The sequence below is a fragment of the Gambusia affinis genome, linkage group LG17 (assembly GCF_019740435.1).
Source record: "Gambusia affinis linkage group LG17, SWU_Gaff_1.0, whole genome shotgun sequence".
NCBI classification, from domain to species: Eukaryota; Metazoa; Chordata; class Actinopteri; order Cyprinodontiformes; family Poeciliidae; genus Gambusia; species Gambusia affinis.
The window spans coordinates 15,759,989-15,782,096 of record NC_057884.1 but is presented as its reverse complement, the minus strand read 5'-3'; the positions used below and the strand labels follow the sequence as shown (position 1 = coordinate 15,782,096).

Here is a 22,108-nt window from a genome sequence, read left to right as displayed (position 1 = left end):
TCACAAGCTGTTAATCAGTGTCAGGACGGATGGATATGTCAAAGACTGTCATAAACAACCTCACACCTTTAAATCAGAATTACTGTTATTAGATTCACATGGCTCTGGTTCACATCAGCACTTTTGTTTTTGCTTATGTAAACCTTAAAGACTAACATTTTCTCAAATCTTAAGTTTCTTGTTTTGTTCCATACATGTACACTGCAGTGACAAAACTGAGGATTGTATCTGTATATCCTCCGCCACCCCTTTCCTTCATACATGAGAGGAAGAGACAGTGAGAAAGGGGTCATGGTGGAGAGATGTTGGGGGGACGGGAGGCATTCCATACGCAGCGCAGGCCAAGACATTCCGAGGGAAACCATCCCAAATATTTCCCACTGTGTGTGGTGAGGGTTTCACATCTCCTGTTATACACATAGAGTTTCACAAAGTGTTCAGAGTGAACCCACACACTGACTTTGCTCCTCTAGGAAGCACGTCAATCTTTCACTCATTGTGTTCGTTACACACACACATACAGTAATTAATTGAAAGAGCTTTGTCTAAAGTATGAAACCCAGTATGCTTTGCTTTTTGTGGGTGGCAAGTCAGCAAAAGCCATTGTGACCATTTTGTCACTTTTGATGTACGAGTTTTAGAATTGAAAGAGGCATTACCACAAATTTAATACAACTTTGCTGGGGTTTTGCTGGGACTCAAGTTTGTTGTGGATATGACCTATTCAGTTTAATGAGAAGTTGACTCACAGAGACAGATTATTCATCACACATCACAAAAAAACTTCACTGGAAGGGGAAGCATTTGCCAACATTTTTTTAAAATTTATGTCTCTGGGGTATTATTTTTTTCTTTAGCTTGTAAGCCTAAATCTGGCATATTTGCATGATGGATTGGCATCAATAATTTATCTGAATATTCCTCTTAAAGGGGCAGTATTATGTATTTTTTAGGCACATACATAGTTACTTGATTAATACAATCACGTAACATAGTTACCTTAGTTGTTATAAAAAATGCTATTTAAATAACTTAAAAGAAATTTGACTTTGCAAATTGATTGTTTGAAATTGGGTTTCTGTATCTTTAAGAAGCTCCTTCGCTTTCTGATACTCCGCCTTCACCACATCATCACAACAATGCTTCTCATTATGCTGTTTACAGCTGTTCTTAAGACCATTGGACTCAGAAGTAGTTTGTAAGATAAACTCAGCAGGTACACAGTACCACTATGTGTTGGCTAATTGCTGCTGCCGCTAGTCTGGAGGAGCGGAGTGGGAAAGGTTTGGAGGAAAGGTGCTCTGTGAGGCTGGAGACTCTCTCTAAACTGAAGCTCTCTAATTATAGGTGGGGCTTTGTGGTGGCAACCATTAAGGCACTTTGAATGGCTGCCTCGAAAGATTAAAGGAGTTCTTGAACATTTATGAAAGAATTAAAGCAACAATCCAGATATGGTTTTGATGAGGGGATAACATTATGAGATAATATAAAGCTCAAAAAAATTATTTTATATAACAGCCCCTCCCTTAAAACAAAACAAATGTGTTGTCATCGTAAAATACTAGAAAGTACATAGGCAAATGTCACATTCATTAAAATTGGTGTAGATGGTCAGAGATGTTCAAGCTTACATTACCCATGTTCCTACATTACAATAAAATCAATCAGTAAAAATATTCTGTCATCATTTTCCTGCAACAAAATGAGACAAGATTGCTATAAAAATCTCTCTATAAAAATGTCTTTCCAGTAGTAAAGATTGCTAGTGAAAAACTAGCAAAATAAGTCTAAGCTTTCAACCAGAACTAATCTTTAGACCTACCTTGCTGGGGTTCAAAGCTTGAAGAGTCTGGCTGAAAACAAGATGTCAGTAATTTGTTAGGTGACTCAATAGCAACTTATGATAAAGCACAATAGCAACTAAGTGCATTTGGTGTTGTTTGCATGTCCTCCATCATTGTGTTATTGTTGCATATTGATCACTTAGTGCTACTTTTCAAGCTCTATGACCGCCTAACTACACGATGACTCCACTACAGCTGTTACTCAGTTATAATGAAAAGCCATCCAGGAGATGAGGTGCTAGGTGGAATAGGGCCATAAAGTACAGTGTAGGATTTTCACAGCTTGAGGCACTAAGCTGGGTAGCAGTCCGCTGGTTTTTCTTTTGATGTTCCAGTAATGTTTGCCTGAACGCAGTGCGAACAGCCTATGGAGAAGGTGTGAGAATTTTCTGATAATGTCCAGAGCCTTGTTCCTTAATCTGAAACAGATCGTGGACACATTCTGCGTTCGAGTTTTCTTGAAAGTCAGTGTTATTAAATTTAGTCACAGAGCTGTGAGTGTTCTGGTTGAAAGTGAAATGTGGTGGCATTTCCTATTTGTTGTGTGAGAACTACTGTGAGAACTTAAAAGTATTCACGGTAGTGTTAAATGTATCCATTTTGAACACTGAACTTAGGGTAAGTCAACAGACTCTAACTATAAGTCAGAAGTCCAACTTCAGTGTTTTTATTTAGTTTTTTTCATGTCTGGGAACTTGGAATATACCCCTCCAGAGTCCCACACAAATGTACAAAGAATGTTGAGACAATCCTGAAAACAAGATATTACTAGTGAAAAACTAGCTTCCCTCACTAAATTTTGCTGAACTCTCTTGTCTGTAATACTGCTGCTGGAAGACCAAGCAGAGAAGGACTATGTGAACAGTCTAAACAGCAATGATGTGATGATGCTGGTAAGGAGTAATGTTTTTCCAGTTTCCACTGGAAGTGCCCTTTCTTATAGACATTTACATGAATAGTGATTGTAGCCTGAGAGGATTTGTAAACTGTTCATTTCAGCATTTGGCAGTAATTGATTTCCGTCAAAAGTAGAAATATTGATATTAGCTGTGCAGTAATATTTGAAACCTGAAATTCATTCTCTTAGTTTAACTAAAAATCTCTCAAAAGAAAGTCTGCAGCCGTTTGAAAGTACAAAGCAACAGACATTAGTGCAAGCTGCTGGATACGAAAGAAGATGAGCAATCACTCAGCAAGCATTTAACAAAGCAGATCTGCCTCTTTTTCCCACAGTCAAGTTGGCCCCAGGTTAGCATAGCTATGCAATGACACCTGTGTGTGCATGAGTGCGTGCATGATAGAAATCTATGTCTGCGTTCCTGTCTGAGACTATGGGTGCTCAAACATCTCCATCCACAAAGACTTTTTGAAAATACTTGAATGATATGAGTTACTAGAATATTTAGATTCCCTTTGGGATTAATTAAGTATTTTGAAATTATTTGAATTGAATGATGAAATAAAACAGCTTTTAAGGGAATCCTTCTCTAAGCGCCTTTCCTTTTTAAGATCTCAGTGTAAGTTCAACGCTTCTTTCACCCAGCTGTATCAGTTTTTTCTCCTCTTCCTTTATTTGGCCTTCTCACTTTCCATCTTTGCCGCTCTCCCTTGCTCCCGGTTCTCACCCGGCCTCGCTGTTCCGCTCCGCTCCACTCCCTGTCTCACTCTCCGTTTCAGATTAGCCAAAGCGAGGAATCCGGTGCAGCCGGCAGCTGGAATGTCCTGTTTGTCTTGCTGTGTTTGGGTGTATGTGTGTGTGTGAAAAGTTGGTGAGGTTGGTGCTGCTTTTTGATTTTGATGTGTTCCATTGTCTGAGAACCAAGCTGCTTCCTGTCCCTGCTTTTCCAGTCGCCTCAGAGAATCAAGAGAGGACAAACAAAACGATAGGGGGAGAAACTGGGAAAAAGACGGTGAAGTGGGGAAGAAAAAAGTGGGATGCAAAAGGGCAAAGCTGCAAGGAAAGTGGGGCATAAAGCAGGAAGTGATGGAGGGATATAGAAGGGATGAGAGTTTGGCAGAGGAAGAGAGGTGAAAAGGAAGTAGAGAGCTTCAATAGGGCTTTTCCTCCAAACACCAATACAATGAAGTAGTGCGTAATTTCCCATACACAGTACCACTACTGCCGCCTCCGCCGCCACCACCACCCAAACACAGAAATACACTATACAAAAAGTTTCTCATAGCAGATAAAGCTTTATTCTCTTGGTTTGAGGTCTTATTCTTATTCTAGTTCTTTCTCATACATTATCAGTGTTTGGGAGGTTTGTGTGTGTGGTCTGACACTGTGAACTGCAGAGGCTGCACTGATATGAAAGGGTGAGAAGAGAATGAGCAAGACAGTTATAATGTTTGTAAAGGGAGATGCAGGGGAACAAAATCTGGGCAGAGAGAAATGAAAATGGTAAGAAATTTCTTAAAGTGGTAAAAATAAATTTATTTGAGCCTGCATTATACACTCCATTATGTGGAAAAATGTGGACGTGTATAAATCACTTAACATGTGCTCGAGAGTGTGTGTGCGGCAAGGGCTTTGACGTGGCAGAGCGCAGCATTCCTGCTTGGTGGTGATGTCATGAGAACTAGATCTCCACTTGCAGACAGAGAGCCCTGTTTATGTTCCCCTCCAGAGGAGAAACCACACTGTGTGTCTGAGAGCAAGTGTGTGTGGGGGTGTATGCGTGTGTGTGTCTCCCTCTGTCTGACTGGGATATTGGCTCATGGGGGAGGTGGGGAAGCCAAGAGGCACTCGAGAGGGTCTACTTTCCCCTGCCGCTCAGGGAGAGGGAACCACTTACGGATGCCTTCCTCTCAAACATACCAGAGAAAGAGGAAGTTTCTCATGTTTTGCCGAGCACGGTAGCTGCGCAGCCAGACTATTCTGCTGTGAGTGATTGCCCTATGCTTCCAAACAGTCCCCTAAGGGAGGTTGAATTCTTTGCAGTATAATAACAAACCTTGGGTCAGCTAATGACTACAATACCACACAGAGACACAATCCTACAGTATTATTTTTGCATCATAAAAACTAGTCATGTCGGTTTTTCTGAAGGTGAAAAAAGTAGGTCAGTGACTTCAGATTGAAAGCACGTCTTTTGTGCATCTCTATCAATTTAAATTGAAATAAAAAAAGGTTACGCTTTAGAAATGTTGTGAGAACAAATCCACACCATCATGCTTTTCTCTCCCAGAAACTGCTGGTATGATTTTCATTGTGTCTGTGGTCATGGTTTAATGGTTTCCCTTGCGATAGTGAAATGTGATATTTGGTCTTTTCAGCTTCGTGAATCGTAGATCATTCTCCCACACTCTGCACCCACCACACCATAAGTGAGACTTCCAAGCTCATTCTGCCCCATGCTGCACTCGCCTGAGGATGATGAAGAACTCATGTCAGCTGGGCTAATACCTGCCAGAGAGAAATAGCTGGGAGGTTTAGGGCTGTTATTATCAAAACTCTGGCACACGAGCCCACTTTAGTAGATAAAGTTACTCCTAGCATGCATTCATACGCTTTAGGCAGCTGTTCTTGCTCAAATGTGATAATTTTTTTTACTCAGATATTTTTATTAAAATGCTCTACAGATGAGGGATTTGGGGGAGGGAGGTAATTAAATGATTGCTTGACAAAGTCGCACATGGCCTTTTGCATTTACCTTTAATAAAATGTTACCTTTTTCATGCTTGTGATTGAGCACCGTTGAGCTGATCCTATGTTGTTTATTATACCCAAACCTAAGCATGGTTTACATGTATAAAAACATACTATGGGAAAAGAGAATGTGAATAGGAGACAAGAAGTAGAATTAAAAAAGTAGAGCTGCACAAATCAGACATCTGATTTCTGTAGTCTTATTTAGAAAGCTTAGACCAACAAATACCTGTTTTGACTACTGAAAGTCTGGATAAAAAACCAAAACGGAGAAAGTACAACATGGTAAAGCAGCAAAGGAGATGACTGCTCATATTTTGTCGATAAACACTGAATATACTTCCATGGAAAATATTCCTTCCTTCCATATTACACCTTTTGTGCTTCCTCTAGCTTCACTTAAGCAACTCACATTGAAATGGCTAAATGGAGATCCTCTGTGGGGGCTTAAATCTTAAATTTGTTCCTCTCAATTTTAAGCCTTAAACAGTCTTAAATACATCCAAATTTTCCATAGTACTTCTTAAATTACTTTGAATTTTATCTTTGAGTTTTTACATTTATAAAAATACTGTTGTACAATTCCTCAATTCTATATGTTGTAGAAGGAAGGCTGTCAACAAATTATTTCAATTCTATTATTTTTCAGCCCCTGACGAAAGGAGTGTGAAAATGGACATTCGGCCTTTCTGCAAACCCTTGAGCCCTCCCCAAAGGTTCTTATTATATTGTCCTGAAACCTGCTAAATGTAACTGTGTTGTCAGCTAACTGCTAGTCCTTATGACATAGTGCTTTCACTGTTCAGAAACTTTTGAGCTTCTAACTAGCCAGTAGAGTTGTAAATCTCAAGAATAAAGTCGCTTTTCATAGAGTCAGAGTAGTAAAATATGCATGCTCAATGTAAAGTAACAACTTATAGAGCAGCATTCACATTTAATTTGAAAGTTTAACATTTTTATGTTTTTGAAAGCCACGTGACTTGATAGACTACTTTGGAGGATGTGTTCTGATCTGTACAATTTTAAAGCCTGGCGTTGACATTTATTTGCCCCAAATTTACCAAACTTTAAAGAATTTGAGATGTAAAACCATATCTTGCAATAATTTTCACTCTGCAAAATGAAAAAGTTGTGGTTTATAATTGACACAACACAAGGAGAGACATTCTGTCCTTGACTTTGCTTATAGTAAAAACACCCTCACCCCCTTGGTGTTAAGAAGCTGTTGGGGGTAAATTATCTCATCCTCCCCTACTCCTGCTGTGTTTTCCTAATGTTAGGTTACGAACTTCATAATTTCAGTAACAGTTGGGCTCATGATTGCTGTCTCCCTGCATGATGAATGTGTGTGGTCTATTGTCTGTGCTTATTGTCACGAAGGAGTTAGGATGTTTAAGTCCTGTGGTTGCATCTGTCTTCCTGTGTTGTGTTTCCAGTTTTGGACTGTTGAGAAGGTACCAGTGAAAGTTATGACAGCAAACAGATCTATGATAATGCATTTAATTAAATCATGACCTGATTCACACCTTCTGTATTATAGGCTGTCATGTTAATCATGTTCCCACATGAACAGAAATGACCTACCTACGTACCTTTGACACAGTAAACATAACTGTACTCAACATACAGTACAGTACATGCAGGCTGTATTAAAGTGTGAGCTTGATGTTTGTGAGAATGAGTTAACAAATCTAAACTTTCATGTACACAGAGATAATATATGGTAACCCCCCGCAGAGTTTGTGGTCTGTGAGCTGAACCACAGCATTCTGTGTGTCTGGGTGTTTTTCAGAGCTGATGCTCCTGCAATGTTTTGGTCTTACTTGTTTCTCATGAGCAAAACTGTGACTGTTACCTACGTGTCTGTGTGTGCTTACGGTACTGAATGTAGATCCGTACACATTGTGTACATTGTTTTGCAAGTGTGATCTGTTTCTGTGTGTGGAGCTGAGGTTTTTGGAATGTGCACCTAGTTCATACCTAACATGCTAGGCTATGTCTTGCTTTGGTTCCCCTTCAAGCTCAGTTTGTGTGATGTGATGCAACTAGCAGTAAGGTTTGTTTTGCATGCTTCTGATCGCCCAATAAGCATTAGTTCTTATTGGGCGCACACTATCATTTTTTTGTACTCCGTTTCTCATTTATTGTTCTCAAGTTAGATTAAAGTGAAAGTCCTTGTGGGGTGGGAATGGTCAGAGGCACAACCCCTCCTCCCCTTACTCCTGGGAGCAAAGGGGTACAAGGCTGAAGAGGTCATGGTGCTTGGCCCTGGGAAAGACCTTTTAAAAAAAAAAAAAGGAAACCATTTAGGGTGGCAGATCACTGATTAGATGTCTTGATAGAAATCAAACAAGAACAGAATAGATGCAACTGAGAAAAAAAAAACAGAGAAAACTGATTCACAGCTAGCACAGCTGAAGTCAAAGATTAAAGTGGAAACATAAAAATCATTACAGGGATATGTCCATGACTTCATTTGCATGTCAAGCCAACTGAAGTCTAGAATAAAAATGGAGTGGAAAATTTGACTGACTAGGTTCCTGAAAAAAAAGAGGCAGATGATGCACTGCTTACGTCTTTTCTCTATTTCCTCCTCCATCTCTTGGAAGCAAGAGTCTAATCTTTCTCATCGGAACTTCATCCCAGTGTTTTAACTGAAGCCGCGCAGTCTGAGGGGGTTAGCGTGCATCCATTTGTGTGTGCGTACTCTCGGGAGACTGCAGGGATTATCTGTGGACCAAATAAAAGTAAATACCAAGTGCTGTACAAGCAATCTTGATGAATTGGGCTGCTGCGGCCCAGGAGGTAGAGGAGTCAAGCGGGAGGTCAGTTGATTGATCCGCTGCATCTTCACATGTTCAAGTGTCCTTCGATGAGACTTCACTGGCCTCCTGCATGTTCTTGGTAGCATGTATTTGATTAAGAAAAGTATTTGTAATGATAAAAATGTACAGAACCTTACAAAAGTATTCATACACCAGCAAAATTATTTTGCATGTTGTCAAATGACAACCAAAAAACTTAGGGCATTTTAATGACATTTATGAAATTAGGGCTAAAAAGTCTGACCCATCCATACCCGAGCCCATAGTCTGTCCCCATCTGTCTGAACTAAATTCACTTTGATCATAGACTCGATGCCAAAGTGAACCCAAAATATCATTTTAACTAAAATTGTACTGTTTTGTTGGGTTTTTTTTTAGCATAATTTGAGAAAACAGTGTATTTTCTCCCATTTTTAAATTTTGCTTGATTTTGGGCCATAAATCTAAACTCTACTTGCATTGTGTATGTTGGACAAAAGCTTCAATTTGTTCACTAGGAAATCTCTAATACCTTCATAGAAAAGTGGATTTATGCTAAGAGTAAATCAAAAAGACACTCGCTGTTTATTCAGTAATTGTTGGTTGTTCCGGATTTTATTTAGGGGTATCAGAGTACTGAATACAAATGAGACATTCTCATCTAAAAGGAATATACTGTTCCTAAAAACAGCACCAAATAAAGTATTTTGTGATTGCTTCTATTAATAGTTCATTTGCTCAAGTGCTGACCAACCAGCAACAAGAAAAACATAATGAAAGAGAACTTGTGGTAGATGACATAATGCTGGTTGGAATCCAAAGTTTTAGATGTTTACTCAATATTAGAAAGCAGTTTGTTGTGTTGAGGATGATCTCCACAGCATTTTTTTTTCTTGACCAATCCAGTCATCATAGATTTCATGGGACTGAATCCTTTCATGTTCACATCTTTTCGAGGTTTATGGCTGTGGGTGTGTGATGGTGTAATATTACTACGGTGTTTGGGTGTGCATGTCTGTGGTAAGGGTGTAGCCCTTTTTCGCATGGGACAGTGCTATCTAGTAACTGTGGGACTTTTTTAAAGGGTTTGTATGTGAGTGAGAAGACAAGCTACAAGCATGTGCCACCAGCAAGAATCAGAGCTGCATCACTGTTAGTTACTCAATGTCACAGTTCAAGCCACCTGGCATCCCTCTTTGTTGCCGATGGAAACTAGAGGTGAGCAAAGCGCCTGAGTACCTGCCTGTCCCAGTGATCCCATAGACCTCCTACCCACACAAGCGGTCTCTCTCACAGGCCTCCTCGGACGCAGGAAGCCCTTTTCTTTCTTTATTTCTTTCCCTCGATTTTCCTGCTGTCTATTTTGGTCAACTGGTGGCCTGTTCCCACAGTGCTGCTGTTCCCATGGTTATCGCCACAGAGATAGCGATTGGGGTTGGGGAGGGGGTCGGGGTGATGGTGGTGGGGCTTGACAGAGCGGGAGAGACAGCGTTGCTCTGTTCGAAGAGATAGGGGGCCTATGTGACTGTAGGGGTGGTGGGAGAGACGCTGAATGGAGGTAGAGGGGGGCAAGGGATGGAGTGTGTGTGAGAGTGTGTGATGTGCTGCTCCCATCAACGTCACAGGTGGCCAGTGAGGATTTAGGCAATATGGGGTTTAGGTCGATTTTTAATTGACTTCGGCAGCGACGCAATTCTTTATTTTAGAGTGACAACATGCAGACACGAGTGTTACAAAGTGCTATGAACCCCATGTGAAACTTTTTGTAATGTTTGATGCCACTTCCTGAGATACAAAACTTAGGTGTGGTGCAAAAATTGAGGTGGCAGAGGAAGTGGAGGGGAGGGGGAGAAACCGCAAGCTGGTTAGGGGGTGGGCGAGGGAGGGCCGGCAAAAGGAGAGTGAAAACGAGCGAGGGTGAGAGGGAGGGAGGGAGTCCGGGGCTACGAACGAGGGATGGATTCAGTTCCCACACTTCTAATTACTGTGTCACTGGAGACTGAAAGGGGACTGCCCCTGGCCCTAGGGAATTCACCAGGGCCAGTCGCAGAAAGGGTGCAGAGATGGAAGAAGGGCAGGGGACGGCGGAGAGGAAGTAAAGGAAGGGTTGAGCGACATTCTCTCTTTCGTCCTCTCTCTTGGTTATACTTCACTGCACTCACACCACAGATGAACCCCTTCAGCGTGAGTCCCCTCCACCCCTGTCCCTGTACCCATGCACCCCAACCTCTCATCTCCAGCCCACTCCTCCTTAACCCCTCAGTCTAGTCTCTCTTACGCCTTTGTTCTCTATCTTGTACCACTTCCTTTTGAACCCCCCACCTCCCTGCTTTTCTAATGCCATGGGCCTCTCCTGCATCTCCTGTTGACATGAACAAGGCTCCCAGAGACACTTTGATGTGAGTTTGACTTCACACAGCCACACACATGCTGGTGACTTATCCAGTATCATTATTACCACTTAACCCCATGCCCTTTTTCCTCTTTTGATGCTCTTGTCTAACTTTACAATAGCCGGTCTTCTGAGTTGTACACATCCTAATAAGGCTGTTGGATTTGGCTGTGAAGAGATTATAGTTCTCCATTATGGTTAGTTCCAGTAATACTGCACTATCAGCTGCTCTACTTAGCACTTCTCAAACTCTTATTTGAAAGTACAAGCCTATGCTGGTACTAACTACTTAATCAGCGGACCGGCAGAGCGACTTTACAAACTGACTTGGTGGCATCGCTCTCTAACATTGACACTTTTTCTGTCAAAAAGCCATGTGGGAGAGTTGCTTCATCTCTGTTCTCTCGTTGCTCTTCCGGAGAGAACAGACCAGCAGCGGCCACCCCTGTCAATATTTACAGTCCTGAATGAATCACTCTGAATTACAATAACATTCCCTGCATGCCTTCACATCAGCAAGAGATTTGAAAAAAGAAGTGAAAGGAGGGGGAAGGAGAAGACCTGGAAGGGTGAAGTATGCAGCAGCAATGATAAATGTTGAGCGACAGAATCTGCTGGTGGCTCTTCCGTGACGAGGCATGCGCCTGCAGAGTCGGCTTGAGCTGATTCGTTCGATGCGTGGAATTTCAGTTTGAGTGTGTGGGTGTTGTGACAGTTTGAGAAGTGTTAGCGCTTGTCCAAGAAAGTCATGGATGTTGTAATGGTTGGTTGATTGGCTGCAGTAAAAGCATGGGAAAAATTAGTTTATTTAGGCTGTTTGTTGTGTAGGAACATGAGTAAGACTTATGTTGTTCAGGCAAGCAGGAAAGCCATTTAGATAAAGCAAATGTTAACTGACAGTCTGTGTTTTAATTGTTCTTTTTACTGCCACTGAGAAAGCACCTAATTAGAAAAGGAGACTGAAGCAATTTTCTCACTCAACATAATGCATTTTTTATGTTGAGTGTCTGTCACAGCATGACTACAAAAATTGTTGTAATTTACATGGTGCCAACCTGCTGAACAGAAGCCAATAAATACTAACAAATTCTCGGTCCAGCCCTTTTGGTTTGGTACACAGCCGTAACAGAAAATATATTTAATTTTATATCTTAAACAACCCTCTGATTTGACGTCAGTGAGTGAGAAAGTAAGGTTACCTGTCTTTCCGTGCAGTGTATGTAAACATCTGGTTCCTATTTTATTAGCTTCGCTATGTAGTATTATTGTGCAGTACCAGGTCAACATGTCTTTGGGATAATATTGCTGATAGTATTGTGATGACTACAGTTAACATATTTTTTTTTTTTTTGCTTTATTTTTTCTTTATCACAATGCCGCCACTCGTTTTGAGCTGTTGCATCTCGTCTCCAAAAACATCAGGTGTGAACATGCAGGCATAGCACTTAAGATATGATATCGCAGGGAAAATTGCATCCAAGTAGTCTGTTGCAGTTGTGATATTGTAAACACTGATATTGCATTCATAATTCCATATATTGTGCATGTCTAGTTTAGCTAGGATTCACAGGAGATAGCGATCACAAAAACAGCTGAAATTGCAAATTCTTGCAAATTCCAATCATAACTGCCTTTTTTGGTAGTACAGGAGAGGTAGAAGCCATACAAACACCAGCCAATAGAATGGCAAAACATATTGCATCTAGGTATTTTATCTTCCCAAACTGCCTTTTTTTTGAGTATTTTACACATGCACACATTTATTTTGAATTAAAGGAATAACAAGCAAAACCTAAATAAGATCTGCTAATAATTTAATCACATTTTTTGTTTTTTTTTTAGTTTTTTTTTTAAGTTAGTTGTTTTTGTGTTTTTAGAATAATTTTTAAGTGAGTTTGATTTTCAGCAGGTCACTTCAGCTCTGGTTTCGTGAGGTATTTGTCTTAGAGAAGCCTCTTCTAGCTGGTGTTTCATGAGCACTGAAAAAATAAGCACTTTTGTAAGGAAAAAAACGAGGTTAGAGGTGAGGGGACAGCCAGATAAGACACTGAAAAAAATCACAGAGTGTGTAGATGGAGCTTAAAGAAAGAGAGAAAGAAAGAGAAGAGAGAAGACAAAGGTTTAACTGGAGATTCGGGGAGCAATAGAGGTTAAGGTTGAAGGTTGAATGTGTAAAAAGCAGAGTAAACCAAGCATGTCAAGCCAGGGGGAGAGCATTACTTCTATTTGTGTCATGGCTAGACTGTTATTTACCAAGGTTTGAAACAAACAAAAAAGTTGAGGCCAAAACAGAACAGGAAGTACGGTTGAGTAGTAAAGCAAAGAGCAAGAGGAGGTGAGATGAGCAGATAGTTTAAGAGGTGAAATAACTGTGAAGAAAAAAACTTGCAAGAAATGTGAAAAATGTCGAACATTTCTTTACCTGCTCAATAAGGCCATTAGAGATGTTCTTTTTGTTTTGTTGTCTTTTTTGGAAGCTAATGATTAAGTACAAAACAAGTGTGTATGTCAAGGTTTTAGTGCATTCAGAGTGCAGCATTTTTTCTATTTCCTTATTTCTCCTCCATCATTTTTTAATTTATTGTTATTCAATTAATTTTTTTCACTAGACTGTCCGAATGATATTTATGGGTTTTGGTTCAATTAGTAGCACACATTGAATATGTACATAAAGAGATGCTTTTGCTTTTGTAATGTCTGATCATGCAATTATATAATAGACTGCATTGTTTTAGATGTAGGCTTCATGTTGCCTTTGCTGAGAAATAGGGAATGTTATTTTTAATAAAACTAAATTTTGGAGTATTTTTGTGCATTGCTTCTTAAAGTATATAGTTATTGAGAAAATGGTGTATTGTGTATATACACATAAGGGACATAAGTGTAGTTTAATTAATAATTTAAAAAAAGAAAACATCTTTATTTAAGAACTATGTCTTAGCTGAAATGAAATTATGCTCGTTAAATCTGTAGCGCCTTCTTTACACTTGACAATAATTGTTGTAATAAAATTCATGGTCTTTTTGTTGACTTGTTTCCCTGGGAGAAGCCGGAAAGAGATGACTGCTTCATACAGGTGAGATGACTGGGTGCATGAGTCAGACAGGGAAGGGTGTGCAGTGTTCCACTGAGAGCTACATGCTGATTTTTTTTTTGCATCTTCAGAGTTGCCGATAGGTATTTTGATGTTTGTAAGTGTGTGAGTGAGGTGTGTCAGATGAAGGTGTGAGTGATGTCAAGCCCAGACAGGCTCCACTGTGGTCCAAGTTTAGGTTGCAATGAGGTCAGTTTGTAGTGATTAGTTAACAGAGTTAGTAATTACCTCAGGCTGTCAGGCTGAGATACAGATCAGACACCACTAGGATGCTGTGGGAAAGTGCATTCAGGGAGTCATTTCACTATCTCCCTCAGTTTCCTGCTCTAATTAAAATTGACCTGTAGCTGTAAGGAAACTACACCTTCAGGAGGTATTTATATTGAAAAGATCTTTATGGGGTATATTTCATCATCTAATCTCTCACTAAAGAGAAATCTTTTTCTCATTTTACTTTTTCGGGTCTCTAAATCCATCAAAAAGGCTTTGTGGTCGGTTATTCTGTCGCAAGTCCGCAGAGCTTCCATCTGTGAGTTACTTTTATATCCTAAAAAAACTTTGAGAACATCCCATAGGAGTTGTAAAACGGGTCATCAACCAGAACACTATAAATACTAGATAACGATGGACATTTGTCTTGTTTTTCTCTCATTGTTTAAAAAGGTTAAATAACGAGAGGGAGAAAAACGATACAAACACCATCTCATTAGTAGACATCCTTATGCAAACTATTTTTATGGCTTCTCATAAAATGTAATTTTTGGGCAGTATTTAATTCAGTTTAGCATTCAAAAAGTGTATCTGTTGCACTTTGCAGAACAGTAAACACAACACAACATTTTCCCTGATATCATCATGCTGATGTGTCCTTTTAAAAACTGACAATCTATGTTTTTAAATATGTCATTATGCAAAAAGTAGTACAAAATACGAGTAGAAACAAAATATACAAAAAAACTTAATTGTCACTAGCAATGATAAGTTATTCTGTCTTAACAAACTGATTCTCAGAAATTCACACACTGAATTCCTCAATTTCTGTATCAGCTGGCAGCAGATCAATCTGTTCTTTATTTCCCAATGATGCAGACAACACCAAGAAGTAAATTCTGTACATCATATGTTTCTAATTTGGATCTCCGTGTTTCAACTCAGATGAAATGATTCCACTCTATATAGCTTGGTACCAGAAGCAGTCCATCCCTACTGTAACTCAAAGCAGGCACCTGAGTAGAAAGACCAAAAGCTTTTGTCGCTGCTGACTCTGCAACACTACTGTGCTATTTTAAAATTTGAAGTGCTATTCTGCCCAATATGAAGAAGCAACAAAGACATCCTGAGACCTCGCTCCTTGCTGGACAAGGAAGTGATGCCTGTCTCAGTAGGGCTTGTAAATTTCAATGATTTCACTGCATCTGCAGAATTTTCTGTCTCCTCAGCAGAATAAATCAGTGATGGCATAGTTTCCCAGACATGAGATCATGGGAACAACCTTTCTTTTTTTTTTTTAGGTTTTTGTCCTTTGCTTTCCTGGCAGCACAGATGCAGTTTCTAGAAAAAAAAAAGTTATGTTTTATACTGCAACATCACCTTTTATGTTGTGTTGTGGTAGGCATTTTTTAAACCTCTTTGTGTTTAAAATTTGCATACAAACAGAAATTGAGGGAGATTTCCAAGGAAATAGAGGTGCATTTTTTTCCGCTCCCCTCTTCTTCCCACCGGTTCCCACGCTGCCCCTTACCTGACTAACCACAGTTTGAATTGGTTTTCCAGCTCCTGATTGGTTGGTTTAACCATGTGACAAATGGAGCACCGCCTTTGGAGATTGGTGGAGGATTTTCCCATGGGAGCTGCCTGCAGTGCGGAGAGAGAGCGTGTGTGTCTGTCTGTTTGAGCACGTTAGGGGGAAAATAATCACCCACCCCCTACTTTTTCTGTCTCCTTTCATCTATCCCCCTTTTTTTCCTCTTTTTTTCCATCAACGTCTATCTATTTAGACTCAGCATCACACATTAGTCACAGTATGACTATACTGTGACTTGCTGAAGAAGCAAATAAGGTGTAATATATTTTAAAGCAGAAATAGCAAAGACATTGAGTACTCCTCATGTTATACTAATAATACTAAATTAAAGCCATAAGTAATATAGCTTAGTTTCACAGTTTTTATGAAATAAAGAGCAATTCAGAGGACACATGCACTTGGAGAACATGGAGCCGTCACTTCTATTAATCGTGTCAGGACTGACAAACTAAAGCCACATGTTGGTTTCAGACTTAATCTGAAGTATGTGAAGACATCCAAAGTTTGACTTTTTTTGTAAATAGCTTTGACAAATCTGTCAGCTCAGGTTTTACTGAAGCTATATAGAAGAAAACAATTTGTGTTTTAATGTTCCGTCTCATGGCAGCTGCATGTTTGGACCAGACCGAAACTCTGTAAGTAGTCCAACAGGGTTTTGTATTGGGTCTCAGGTTTAATGTTCCAAAGTCTGGGCCTTTAAAAGCCTCACATATGGGCAGATTTTCCAGACTCTTAAATTATATTCTATTACAGCTTAAATGTGTGCATTTGCTTATTCATTGCTTCTGTCCGTTTCTACTGATAAAACTGTTTTATTGCATGTAAAATCGTCTTCATGTTATTGACTAGCAGCTTCTTCATAATGAGAGAATCTATATTTGAAAAGGTTTGACCTGGATTTTCTAAAACAACTTTGAAGTTAGGCGAGTGGACTGTAAAAGCAAGTCCCAGAGTCAGTACATTTCAACTTAGTATATTCTTAATTTAATTTATTTAATATTAATGATAACTTATTCTTTCCTGTTAAAGCTCCAGCATGTACCTTTTTATGACTTTTTTTTTACTTGTTTCTTAAAACTATCACCGTGTTGTGATAGTATAACATAAGACAAATAATCTGTAAATAAAAAACAGAAAATTGAGCTCCTCTGCCTCCTCCCTGTGGTCCCACTGGCATCCTACCATACCAGAGCCAGCGGGGAGGTCTTAATGTTTCTATTCATCATCAGAGAAACAACTCAGTGTTAGAAACACGTGAATAGCAGATGAACAGGGAACTGTTAATTCTCAATCACCAGTGGTCATGCATAATTAATAGCCTGTACATCTGTGGCAGGCTTCAGTGTGGGGAACTAGCTGTAGTGCAGCAGAGAGCAATGGAGAGGGTGTGAGCAGTGTGTACACGGGGTGATTGACAGCGCCAAGTCCTCCTGTCTCTGATTAATTGTTTCTGACAGAGCTGCGTATTTCTGCAGATTACACATGGACCACAGGGAGAAGACAGAGGAGTTTGATTTTTTTTTTTTCCTTTTACAGATTATTTGTCTCATTCTGTCAGGACCAACTGATGGTTTTAACAAATGTGTATAAAACAATTAAATTGTTTATGAACATTACATACTCTAGGTTTAAGTAAGTTAAAATCTATTATGTCACTCTAGTTTGTGTTCAGTTTAAAAATAATTTTGAAAAGTCCTAAATTTGACTAAAGCATGTAAAGTGCTAAAGACCAACACCAGCTGTAATAACTCTTCATTTGCAGGTGTCTTTTAAAATGACTAACATGATGTGATTAGTTCAAATTAAAATAATTTCTCCTCATACTGAACATAATTGTGTATTAAATCACTCAAGGATTGTCATTTTCTTGGTTTTGAAGAGAATATGGGGGTTGCGTGTGTGAGATGATGTGTGTTTGTCTGCCAGTCTGTGGTTCAGCCGTCAGAGTTCAGAGCAGGTTCTGGCATGCTCCAAGCTGGGAAACATTGAGCTGAACAAATAGCTTTCTCTGTCGTGCTGGTCGCCGCCGTCATGCACATATGTTTGCGCATGTGATGCAATGCAACGGATGCGCAAACATATGCATCAGCTCTTCTGGTTGTGATTTTGCTGGTTTGTGTGTGATGTGAGGCAGAGTAAATAGGATGCACCAAGGGAGAAGTAAACACAAAGCAGACACCTCTGCTGTTCCCACACCTCCACTGTCTCTTAGAGCTTTCTCATGTCCTGACCTCAGTCACCACAGAGGCAAACACCGCTCCGCATGTGCACACAGAGGAGACGATCTGCTTTTGTACTGAGTGGGCGTAGTTTCCAGGTTTGCTCCTGATTTTTATTTTTTTTCCCAGGTAAAGAGTGACAAGGATTAAGCGGGCCTGTTAAGGATCTCTTGTATAAGCCAGATTTGATTTACTGCCCACTCCTGACTGGAATGCTGTTTACAGGGTGGAGCTCAGGTGTTTTGACAAGGTTTTTAGCGCTGACGTGCTGTCAGAATAGCTCACAGACAAGTGTGTGTTCGTGTTAGGGGCCGGCAAGCAGGAGGTCACTAATGTCCCACCAAGCGAGACCTTTACCATGAAGAAGGACAGGCCAGCAGGAACGTGTGAAAATCACTCCGGCGTAAATGGTGTCTTTACTGACACACTAACACCTCGACTGGATCTTTGAGTAACACTTACACCCTTTCACACCGGAGCAACAACCTGGGAAAACGTCTGATTGCTATCGACGTGAAAGGGTCAACACTAGTGAGCGGGCCATGCGGTCTTGCTTCCAGATAGTTTAACACTCCTCACACTTTGCTTTGAAGCTAAGAAACATGGGTGAGCTGAGCCTTCCTGCTACTGCTGAATCTGGAGGAAAATTTATCTTTTACATCTGGCTGTGTAAAACATTTTACATCGACGCTTTCAGGTTCCATCCAATGAAGATGGATCACTGGCTGGTGTTATTTTTTCTAGTTCTTGGCTCACATATCATTTACCGTCTCCAGTGAATTAACATACATTATTATCATTTTATTTTATTTTACCAAAATTTGGTTGAAATTGATAAAGCTGTGATGATGATTTGCTTTGTGAATGTAGAATTATTGAGAATTCAATAAACATGGATGTAATTTTATTTTCTTTCACATTTCTTAAGATATTTATTTTTTTACCTTTTGCATCAATCAGTCAAACTTTATTTAAAATTCAGCATCAACAATTGTTTTGCAGTCATTGAAAACGAACTTTATCACCAACTTTATCATCTATCACCCATCAAATTAAAAAAAAAAACAATGACAAAATATAAATTCAGGTGATAGATTTACATAATCATTTTTATGTATTTGTTACCAATAAACATTTAAATGTCCTGATCAAATTCTAGTAGGAAACAATTTCTTTATTATCTGAAAATAAATACATTTCAGACTATTAATTATCATTATTGTATAATTTTATGCATTGTTTAATATGACGTAAAAAATAGTGAAGAATAAAATAATTGAACTAAAAATAAAGATGAATGTAATTTAATAAAAAAATAAAAACAAATTAAAATAGTGTGTGATAAAATGTGTGTGAGGGAAATATAGTTGTAGTCTTAAAACTTGGCCGATAAATTCATAAAGGGGGATTGAAATTAAATTAACTAAGTATAAATATAACAATATTTCTAAAAAGAAAATCATGACTTATTGTTAAAAGTGAAATATTAGCCAACTTAAAACCTGAGTAAAGAGTCAATTTATCTAAAGAACTATTCTAAATGTGAAAGGAAAAATCTGTTTTCAGTTTATTTCTAAAAACTACAACACACTCAAAAGTCCTCAGGTCAGCAGATTTAAAAACCTGCTTCTATATGATCTTCAGGTTCAGGACAGTTTAAATAAAAACACTTTTGAGAAATAAGATGGACTGGACTTGTTGAGAGCTTCCTAAAATGTTGAACAGCTATAGGAATTAACTATTTAAAGACCTCTTTGTATCCCACAAAACAATCAAACTTCATCTAATTTTGAAAAATAAACAGGAATACGTGAAATACTGTATACTTTTACACCAAGTTATCCCTGGTGCTGGAAGAGCGAACTAAAGAAAACTCATAATATTCTGGCTGTTGTGCTGATGCATTCTCAATTTCTTATGTTGTTTAAAAATATTGTCATTTTATGTGCTTGATTTGCTCTTAAAAGCAGTTTGGATATTTTTATTTAACTGAAAAAATAAAGCTTATTTCATGTAAATAAACTTGACCAAATAACAGTATTAGTAATGGGAAAAACTCAAGTACAAATAAAGTTTTAATTTGAGACAAAATGTTTGCTTTTTTTGTTTTTAGTTTAAAGATGAAAATTAGGCCCCAGTTTTTATTTTCATAAATATCTTACAAATAAATACATATGTGTCCCTGTGGTTTTGAAGTAGATTCTTTCTCTCCTATTTCACATCTGTTGCTCTGCTTTTAATCTAGGCTTGTAACAGCGATGAATATGTGTCCATTCCCAGAGCTGACATGGAAACAATGCTCAAAGAGAAAGGTATACTAAATGCAAATGGAAATTTATTAGTGTTTATTTTAGGATTATCTGTGCGGAATTCAAAATGTAATTGTTAATTAATTTTTTCTTTTTCAGGACTTCTGCAGGATCACAACACCACTGACCACATGCTTGAGAAATCCTGTCAACAGGAAGAGCTGAGGCCCGATGACACCCTGACCCCCAGCGTGACCCCTGGGCCCCCCAGGTACGCCACTCAGTGTCGCTGGGCCTCCCTTTCAGGACTGGACCGCGACACCATGACCTTTCCCGGGGGGTCGCCCATTCAGCTCCACACTGTGCCCCCCGCCTTGCTGCAGAGGATACCCCTGTTCTATGTCTGCACCAGATGTGGCAAGGTGTTCTGGGAAGGCTCTCACTTTGGCCGTGTCCTCTCTTTGTTCCAGGAAGTCTTACACGTAACAGAAAAGGATCACATCTCAGTTACCGGGCCATTCAATTGATGCAGAGCTGCTCATTTTTATGTTTTGTATTAAGTTTTTATCTATATTATTTGTCGATATTGCAGTTCTCTGCTCATGTCCATGTATTCATCTTTCATGCAGTCTGTGTCTGATGAAGGAATGCCAGCAGCTCCAAGCCCAGGAGTTTTGGCTGGTAGATTTAAGTTACGATGTTGATTTATGACGAGAAATTGTGCTAAGAGATTAATGGCACAGTTTCTTTGTTTTTATTATTATTATTATTATTATTATTATTATTATTATTATTATTATTATTATTATTATTATTATTTTAGTGCAACAAAGACTGATTTGTTTACAGTCATAGCTATTTTTTCTGTTGGTTTTTTTTTTTATCTGAATGTTTTTATTTTTGATTGTTTACAATCAGATGTGTAGAATTTTACTTGAATTTGAAACTTTTCACTTTAAAAGGTACAGAAAGCATCCTTGTCTATTGGGGCCTAAATATATAAATTAAATTAAAATGTTGAAAAATTAAGCCTTTAACGGTTTTTATTCAGTTAAGCATCCCAAGTTCAGAACTGTATATATAATTACTTGAAACATATGTGTGTCACAAGTATTTGACTCCCTCCTGTTGGAGAAAGTTAGAAAATACAATGTTTCCTCTTTTGGACAAGATCATGCACGGTCCTTAGGAAACTGAGATGACAATGAAAGAAAGCTAATTTTACGTTTCCAACAACGGCAGAGGCTGAATTTTAATGTGAAACTGTCTCTGTTTTTTAAGAGTCCTTTATGACATGGCGTTTAGAAAAGAAACTGGGACACAATATCACAGATTCTCCTCCATACTTCAAAGTGCTCTGCAGGTTATTAATAAATAACTTTTGTTTCACACAAGATGCAACCCAAGTATTTGTTGCTGAAGATTCAAATCTTAGTCTCGGCTGACCAAAACAGTTCTAGTTAAAATAAAAAAAAAAACCTCCACCTTCAGGTTTTGTTGGTAGGACAGAAAAGGCTGTTTCTGGTTAACATGTAGATTGTGGTTAGTAGCCGTTACATGACCATACTGCTCACTGTGCGTGGTGGTAAAAAAAAGAAAAAAAGAAGTGAAATTAGTTCTCGTCCAGCCTCAAAGTTTATTTTGTGTCAAATTATTTTAGTTTTTTTCAATTTAATTAATTTGTAAATGTTCTTGTTTTTTCCATTTTGAATGGCATTTGCGTTATGTCATGATTAAACCAGGTGAAGAGGGAGAGGTGGATTACTAAACAAAAGTTCCCAGACATTCTTCATCTCAAAAATGCCTTGTTCCTGTCCATATCAGGTTTTTAAGGAGTTGGTTCTTGAGCTGCGGAGAATAGAAGCTAAATATTGGCACATCTAGACATATCAAGTCTAGATGTACCAGTGATTAATTGGCCTTAGATAATTTTTTTTCTTCCTCACTGAAGAATGCTGCTTAGATTAAATGTTTTTATAAATTGTGTGTGATAAATACTGCTGTTGGAATGCAACCCTTTCAGTTGGTCTTGTAACTGGATGGGTTTTTTTTT

General features: G+C 38.8%; 1 protein-coding gene across 4 annotated transcripts in view; it reads left to right on the top strand.

Moving 5' to 3' along the window:
• The window catches only part of exd3 (exonuclease 3'-5' domain containing 3), a 40,691-nt gene extending 19,607 nt beyond the window's left edge, over window positions 1–21,084 (top strand). For 2 of the 4 annotated variants that reach the window (XM_044095795.1, XM_044095794.1), the window contains exons 20-21: window positions 20,052–20,118; window positions 20,215–21,084. In XM_044095795.1, coding sequence (XP_043951730.1) covers window positions 20,052–20,118; window positions 20,215–20,582 — 435 coding nt within the window. In that variant the 3' untranslated portion in view covers window positions 20,583–21,084. Of the gene's footprint in view, window positions 1–6,142; window positions 6,210–20,051; window positions 20,119–20,214 lie in introns of all 4 variants that reach the window. The other 2 variants (XR_006368576.1, XM_044095796.1) reach the window with 2 other exon arrangements.
• The last annotated feature ends 1,024 nt before the right edge of the window (window positions 21,085–22,108 follow it).